Source organism: Egretta garzetta, unplaced genomic scaffold, assembly GCF_000687185.1.
Source record: "Egretta garzetta isolate BGI_Z169 unplaced genomic scaffold, ASM68718v1 scaffold96, whole genome shotgun sequence".
NCBI classification, from domain to species: Eukaryota; Metazoa; Chordata; class Aves; order Pelecaniformes; family Ardeidae; genus Egretta; species Egretta garzetta.
Window position 1 is genome coordinate 273,806 of NW_009259965.1, and position 8,867 is coordinate 282,672.

At 41.6% G+C, this 8,867-nt stretch overlaps 1 protein-coding gene across 1 annotated transcript in view; it reads right to left on the reverse strand.

The window, feature by feature from the left end:
* Nucleotides 1-2,560: 2,560 nt before the first annotated feature.
* The window catches only part of SNRK (SNF related kinase), a 32,989-nt gene continuing 26,682 nt past the window's right edge, over nucleotides 2,561-8,867 (reverse strand). The window contains exon 6 of the mRNA XM_009640166.2: nucleotides 2,561-4,477. Coding sequence (XP_009638461.1) covers nucleotides 3,259-4,477 — 1,219 coding nt within the window. The 3' untranslated portion in view covers nucleotides 2,561-3,258. The remainder of the gene's footprint in view (nucleotides 4,478-8,867) is intronic.

The window sequence follows — 8,867 nt, forward strand, 5'->3', positions numbered from 1 at the left end:
TTAATAATTTACCTTTGTTATATTAAAAAAGAAGATTGTCTGCTTGTAACATTAACACAGCTCTATGGGAGAAAGCTGCCTTGCAAATCTACTTGCCTTTTTTTTTTTCTTGGGTTTTTTTTTTTTGTTGTTTTTTTAAAAGGAAAACTGCCTCTAGCGGGACAAGATCTTTTCGGTTTGATTTTTGAGCCACAACTTTATCCATATCATAGCTTAAGACAAATAGGTGTGGGTTTAAAATCGCATTTCAAGATCACTAATTTTCAGTGCATCTTTGCTTTGTACAAGCCTTGGAACATCTGAGAGCTCCCGGAAGAGCTTTCAGCATCACAACGTTATTGCTTTGGTTCTGTTTCAGACACGTAGAAGTATGCCACAGATCACATAGTTTAGTTATCACAGAAGGTCAGAACAAGAATTAACATTTCACAAGCAAACAAAAGCTCCTCTCTCTAGTTCAAGTGCAGAACATGAAACTTCTAAGTGCTCCATTTACATTAGGACCCGGATATTTATTTTAATTTAATCCAGATCTTCCATAGTAAAATTATAAATGTAAAAATTACACAATAAAATATTCTGGTTTGTCGAAAAAGAAAAACGTATCGGCTAGCAGCATGCAAAGACCATGCACTGTCATACCATCAAGCAAACACAAAATTAAAGTGTAATAAATAACTGCTCAAAGCCCACTTAAAAATCTTAAGACAACGAAAGGGGGTCCGACCGCATCGACGTGCAAATCACGGTTACGCGTCAGTCAGGATATTACTTTTATTAACGGGATTTTCCATTTCTGTCGCACACCGTGAACGTTTATACAATGAAAAAGCCAAACGCTGCTGGAAGCGGTAGGATCGGCTGATCGCTCTGCGCCCTCTTAACACACACACACACACGGACTCTTTCTCGGTGAGGAATTTCTGTATTTCTGTTCATTAATTCAGCTTAATTATACTGCTACTCGTAAAATTCTGTGTCAAGATTGTCACATCTTAAATACAGATTAAGTCGCTAGAGGTACATTATTTTTTTTATATATATATATAGTTATATACACACATACAGAAAAATACAAGACTAGTTGTTTTTTCCACAATATTTAATTTATACACTACTGTAACTATATGCAACTTGTAAAGACACGTTAAGGGGCACAAGAAACTGTTTACTTGCTCTAAATAGTTTGGTCCAATATTATCTTAACGTAGTGGTTATTCTCGCCCTTCCTTTTACGTGACGACATAATACAACATACACCACATGCACCACCATTCACCGGTCAACACACAGAGGAGGACGCCACTCAGACTGACATCTGTACGCCCAGAGGGTCAACCAACCACGCACGGCTATAAGGCTATGATACACCGATGCAGCATCAATGGTCAACACGGCTGTTCTAAAGTGAGCACCATAGATATATATATATACACTTGGGTATAAAAACATCGGAAACAAAATACACCCGGGGTGAGTGAGTTAAAAGGTGCCATTCCAAGGCTGTACATAGTATCAGGAAAGAGTATTTACAATACTTGGAAAAAAGCTGCAACAAATAAGTTTATTGCCAATGCCCTTTACAAACTCGGCTCCTGCGTGGACGTTGCGCTCACCGCCTGTGAACCACACCTCGCGTTTCTGGCCCTTGGTAAGATCCCTGCTCAGAAATTTCCAGCAAGTACGTTCTATGGCTTCACCCACACGTCTGTTCTCGTAGCTTCTGATTGATAAATACCACGCTGCCTGAACTGCGGCTGGAGTTTAGAACTGAAAGAAGCGAAACGCTTATTATCCTTTGCCTTCTTTAGGAAGCAGAATGTAAAATCCCTGGCTAGGCCGGCCAGGAAGGGTTCCCCGTGCCGTTTAGACTCACGGTGAAGTCTTTTCACGGATCAGGAAGAGCCGTCGTGAGCTGCAGAGAGGATGCCCCGGCACCGTGCCTGCCTTCGGCGCGCCGGGGGCTCCGCGGTGGACGCGGCCCGCGCTCTCTGCGACCGCTCTGCGCGTCTTACAGGGCGCGCGACAGCGTGAGCGCCGCTCGGGCACCCAGTGCCTGCCAGGGCGCTGCTACATCGACACCACGGCAAGAAAGGCTAAGAGCTGTAACACAAAGGCTTTCCTATACGCTATTTTAAACTGACTTTACGAAAAAGCGTGATTACTGAGGGGAAACAGGTGGCGTACACGTGGGGAACAGCAGTCTTTTAAGTAAGTCTCAGAGTAGCAGTGAGGAAAATGCAAATGACAATAACAATTTCAGTCTGAATCCAATTAACCTCAAGGTTTTCCATCCCTTATTGCCTTTGGAAATCTCGGGGAGGGGAGGGGAGGGGAGAAGGTTTACAAGGCAAAAACCTAAAATATTTAAGTGTCATGATATACTAATAACAAACGTAATTCATACAAATACTTTATTTTCAGTTAGCATGTAAAAACTCAGGAGTAGACTTAATAATTTACCTTTGTTATATTAAAAAAGAAGATTGTCTGCTTGTAACATTAACACAGCTCTATGGGAGAAAGCTGCCTTGCGCAAATCTACTTGCCTTTTTTTTTCTTGGTTTTTTTTTTTTTTTGTTGTTTTTTTAAAAGGAAAACTGCCTCTAGCGGGACAAGATCTTTTCGGTTTGATTTTTGAGCCACAACTTTATCCATATCATAGCTTAAGACAAATAGGTGTGGGTTTAAAATCGTATTTCAAGATCACTAATTTTCAGTGCATCTTTGCTTTGTACAAGCCTTGGAACATCTGAGAGCTCCCGGAAGAGCTTTCAGCATCACAACGTTATTGCTTTGGTTCTGTTTCAGACACGTAGAAGTATGCCACAGATCACATAGTTTAGTTATCACAGAAGGTCAGAACAAGAATTAACATTTCACAAGCAAACAAAAGCTCCTCTCTCTAGTTCAAGTGCAGAACATGAAACTTCTAAGTGCTCCATTTACATTAGGACCCGGATATTTATTTTAATTTAATCCAGATCTTCCATAGTAAAATTATAAATGTAAAAATTACACAATAAAATATTCTGGTTTGTCGAAAAAGAAAAACGTATCGGCTAGCAGCATGCAAAGACCATGCACTGTCATACCATCAAGCAAACACAAAATTAAAGTGTAATAAATAACTGCTCAAAGCCCACTTAAAAATCTTAAGACAACGAAAGGGGGTCCGGTGACAAGGTGTTCACAGCTCCGAACAGGAAGAATGATGCTGTCAAGTAGATCGAGCTATTTATTAAAGTCAGGTCATTGTCAAATGACATGACAACAACTGCTCTGACTGGAGGTACACAGCAGCCCCTCCTTTGGGTTCCGCTGAATATTCACAGATATCGTCTTTTCACAGAGAGGTAGTTGTAGCACATTGTTTTTCAAGTTCCTGTTCTTTATCCGTTCCAACTCGTTCGCCGTGTCTGACATGTGGTCAGAAAAAAATTTTAGCTTGCCCAACGACGAAGCCTGGTTTGCGCTTCCGCTGGAACTTATACACATTTTCCACGTTGACTTCTCCTGTACTTTTACACTGGAGAAGGACAGATTGTTTTGAGGATCAATAATGTATTTAGTGCTGCCGTGGATCTGTGAACCTAGGCAAAGGCTCATTAACTTCAGGCTTTCAACCAGTTCCCCTGCGCTTCTGGACGACAGCTGCATCGAGTTCCCTGACCCAGTGCACCTACGAGTGGAACCTGAAGTGTTGTTGGTGCTGCCACCGGAGCTACCGGAGGGACTCCCCCCGCCCTTGCTGTTATCGCCTGGGCTCGTTTTGTCTACCCCTCCGTTTCCGTTGCTGGGTTTGCTTTGTCCACCACCGTCTCCTTGGCTGCCAGGCGGCCCTTCGCTACTATCCCGTCTATGCCAGGAGTAAGTAAACCCACTATCTTTGTCTAGGCGTCTCCGACTTTCTGAGTCGTCGTCGCTTGTTTCTGAGCTACTGCAGCTCGAGCCCCGACCCTGGCTTTTCCTCCGGTGATAGCGTTTGTGCACTGTGCTAGGAGAAGCAATATTCATTTTTAACCTGCTGAGCTTTGGGGGTAAGTTCTCATCCATATCAAACTCATCGTCTGACTCGCCCTCCTCAAAGATTTGATTGAGGACTGGTGCACTCTTTCTGGAAGTAAGACGATTTGTAACTGAAGGCTTACGGCGCAGAACGACTTGAGTAGAAAGAGAAATGGGTTTCTTATCTTCTTCATCCTCCTCTTCATCTTCTTCTACTCTGAACAAGCACTTCCGGCCACTCGTAGTGGGTTTTAAGCTCACCGATGGGACTGCTGAGAGTGCCGGTCCAGCTAATTCAGGCATGTCTTCTTTCTTTGCTGCATCGCCAAGGGCCTTGCTTCTGTGGCCGTTGAGAACGTTCTCAGCCGTGCGAGCTGGTGACTGAGGAACAGTTGCATGGGAGAGAGGAGAAGCGGTGAGGTCATCCTCCAGATCTTGGGGTACGTCGATTTTTGTTGGCCATGACTGCCTACATAAACAATTATAAAGGGTAACAGGAAAGTTAGATCACGGCAAGCATTTTAGAAAACATAAGAAAATGTAAGATCTGCACAAGAGAAGCACAGGCACTGCCACACAAACTGGCCTGCCACAGTACTGAGTAGCTGAGGAAAAGGAAACATTCCCAGAGAACGTGCACTCCTTTAGAAATGCTGTTACTTGAAAGGAATGTCATATAGACAAAAGTATGGTTTAGAAATTATGTTGGTTACTGTCAAATGAAACCTTAAGATTTCACTGCTCTCAGAAAATGAATTAAGCAATACAAAAATTTAAATAATTGTGTCTCAAAGAAAACGATCTGAAGTAGGTACAGAACCACCAGCACCCAGAGGAAGACAGGAGTCGATTCCAGCACAGTTTAAGATAGTATTGCAAACTACTGTTAATGTGAAGCTTCTGTTTTCTCCCCCAGTATTCTTAACATAAAAATTGGGTTAGAATTAACATGAGTGAGACTGAAAAGCTGAGTCAGAAGAAACATTCTCTCATTTTCAGTGAGTCTCGTTCAGACCAAGCTCTATTCTACAAAAGCCCCTTTAAACACACATGAATTCATACATTTGTTTGACCTTAGCTGAGCAACTGGAATAATACAGCTGCATGAATTCAGGAGTCAAGCTGCTTAAGAATATGACACTTGAATAAACTGTAAATCACGGTTCAGAATGTACGACTGTGTACTAGCATTAGCTCAAATCCAAACGAAAGTAATGCTTGAGTGTAAATCAGTTTTACAGCTAGCAGCTGATGTCTTATCTCCAGTATCTAAGCTAGTATCTAATGATTTGTATTTTACTTTAAATCCTGAGGTATACTGTAATTTTCCCATAATGCACACAGAATAAATTAAGAACAAAGACTGTCAGTCTTTCCTCTCTCGCTCTGTGTTTTGAAAGCCTAATCCAAAAGAGCAACACCTACAGACCAACACCGTAACGCTGAATCATTCTTCAATTGCTTCACTCAGCATAAACCCCACATTTCTTGGAGACTAAGAATTTTTTTCTAACTTCTCAAAGTAAGAGTTACCTTTAAGTTAAAAAGCTTTGCCAATCACTTAACTTTATGTAACTAAAATACCCTAGCATACTGCTTGAAAAACTGTAGTGAAGACCTCTGTTCACATACGGATAGCATATGACAAGACATTCCCAACCATATTTTGGGCCTGCCAAAAAAAAGGGCTGCATGACTTCATAGCCCAGTTTAGAAGCCAGGTGTGGGAGGAAAGCAGGAGAGGAAGCAGAAAATGCCTCACACCAAGTGTGACCACAGATACCTGCTTGGACAGCCTGCAGATGAAGACAGAAGGATCATACCTACTTCCTGATCTCCTGCTGCGTTAAGAGGTCAAGCTGAAGAAACAAGGAAAGCTCAGACACCTCTGATATTCTAAATACGTTCTTTTTAAAGTTAACGGAAACACCCGCAGTAGGACTGCATTTGCTCAAGGCTCCCTCTGTAATGGTTGGATAGAAAAGGATCCTGAAGCGTGAGATGCCTGTCTACATGGCTAACAACTGACAAGTGTCTTCGCAATGGTATGGACTTTGAAGAAGAGCACTTTATTAAAGCCACCATTAAACTCATCAGGCATAACTGCAGACTTTGTTTTGAATTGCTAGCTTCAGTTTTGCTTAACAAACCAGTGATACAAAAATGCACCAGGATCCTCTGGCAGTAGGATCAGTAGGATGCCAACACACCTGTGAGCCTGTGTAGTCTATTCTCCGGGAGGAGCCACGCAGGCTCCTTCCCATCTCATTGGGCACTAGGAGCTGCTGGAGCCCTCCCAGCAGTTTCCCTCCCGTGAGCAGCTCTGCCTGGAGAGAGGCCACGCAACCAGCAGCTCTGACCCAAAATGTCCAGACAAGAAGTGGAGCCTCGGCTGTGGTCCTCCTTGGTCTGACCTTAGGCCCCAGCTGGCTCCAGAAACTCTAGGAACCACTGACCTAGTTTTCTGATGACTTGTGCTATGCTGGGTATTTTAAACACAAACAACTGTCAGTGATTAACAAACAGGACTTAAATAAATTAGAAACGTAACTACAAAAGCGACAGAAAATGAAGATCTAAATGTTTCAAGAATTTATGGTGTCTTACGAACAGCCTGGTTTGCCAGCAAAAAAGGAAGAGAGTTCTGTGGCTGTCACAATAAAGGGTAAATATAGTATCTAACAGTACTGTAGTTTCCAGGCAATAAACCTCCTCACTACAGTATGTTTATCTCGCACAGCAGCCCATGTTTGCCTCGTTCCCTTATTCTCGGTAGGCCTGAGGGGAGAGTGGGACAGAAGGGAAGCTCCAGGTTGCAAGTAAGTTAAATTATTTTTTTAAAAATCTTTTGACGTCTCAAAATCAAAGTAATGCACTCCTTTGTTGTCTTTTCCATGAGGTCATTCTATATAAACACTTTGAATTTAGATCCATTGTAAAGACAAGGAATATTAAGGGGAAGAGTTTCTGAGTTTATGCAGATGTCCTTGTCATGAAAAGAAAATTTGTACTCATAAAGGCAGGCTTCAACTACTCCATTCAACTTTACAAATTCATATCAAGATTTACATTCAATGAGCTTGCTTCTTCCAGTTCCTCATGTAACTGGAGCAGCTCTTCTTCTGAAACAGTGACTCTGATGCAGAGAAAAAAATCAAACCAATTCAAAAGCAGACTTTCTAGTTTTAGAATTTTCATTTGAAGGTAAACTCAAAGATCTCCTGTAATTTGTTTTATAATGAGTACTTAGTATCAGTAAGTATGATGCTCTGCTTGGATCTCTTTTTTTAAATAAATTGACATAAAATGAGAGGATGAGCCATTAACTGAGAACTGCAGAGTGAATGTTGCAGTATTACCCTTGAAGAGAGGTAAGCTCTGTAACACCAAGCTCCAGGCCATTTAGGTTCTGTAGGCAACCCTTAGTGGCCTGCAGCAATAACTCTTCCAAAGCACTTGTAACCATGCAACAGAAAATTTCCTACAGAAGTGACCACTTTGTGAATGACCTTTAAAGTGAAGCAACGAAATTTCAGTCTACTCTAGTGCACAACACAGGGTGCAGTCTCATCTGGAGATGAAAAAGGTGTTGAGAACCATGGTAAGGTTCAGAGAGAAATAACTCTATTCAGGTAGATGGAATGGTATTTGGAAGAGACTCCTCTAAAAGCCTCCAAAATCTCAGCCTAAATCCAAAGTAACCATCAATGGAGATGATGTATCTTTAATGTATTTTCCAAAGTGCATGCCCTTAATTTATAACAAGCATCTTTCTTTACCTAGATGGAACTTGAGGTGGTAGTACCTTACTTTTATCAGTTAGGCCAAGGAAAATATGGATATGCACCAGGAGGACACCATAGCATTTATGTGCCTATTATCATTCCTATTAAATGATTTCACATGCAACCTTGCATGGAAGTTGCACAAAGAAACCTTTGGAATGAACAAGCTCTTATTACTTTTTCTCTAAATCCTACCAATAGATTAATAACACTGAATGTAGGCATCAGCACAAGTACTTAATATTCTTCTCTCAAATGTTGAAGAGACTGGAGGCTAGAGAACAAAAATTAATGGAAATGCCTCAGCGCAACCTCCATCTTCACTGGAAAGATTGTCAAGATGGGCCAGTGAAGATTTTTTTCAATACCAGCAGATCCCTGGTCATAGTCTAACACTTAACTCAGGCAATTAAAAACAAAATGTTTAAGAAAAATAACTGTTCAAAACAGGCATCCTCCAACATCAGCGTGCAGGTAGAAATTATACTATTTGCCTTGTGTTTGTTTTGTTTGAGGTTTTTTAAAGCATATGCTGCTGTAACTGAAAATAAGGAATGCTTTGATAACTGATTGCAGAGCAAATGGACTGGTTGAACATACCAATACCAGCTGGATGCCAGAGCCCCACTTGCCCCTTTAGTTTTACTGTTTCACAAGCTGAAGCTTTGAAAATCTCAGGGAACCTTACTATAAGGGGTTTTTTAATCATGTTTTTGTCAAACAAACAAAAAAAATAGAATCATAGGATCCTTTAGGTTGGAAAAGACCCTTAAGATCATCAAGTCCAACTGTTAACCTAGCACTGCCAAGCCCACCAGTAAACCATGTCCCTAAGCACCACATCTACCCGTCTTTTAAATACCTCCAGGGATGGGGACTTGACCACTTCCCTGGGCAGCCTGTTCCAATGCTTAACAACCCTTTTGGTGAAGAAATTTTTCCCAATATCCAATCTAAACCTCTCCTGGTGCAACTTGAGGACATTTCCTCTCATCCTGTCGCTTGTTGCTTAGTAGAAGAGACCAACACCCACCTCACTACAGCCTCCTTTCAGGCAGTTGTAGAGAATGATAA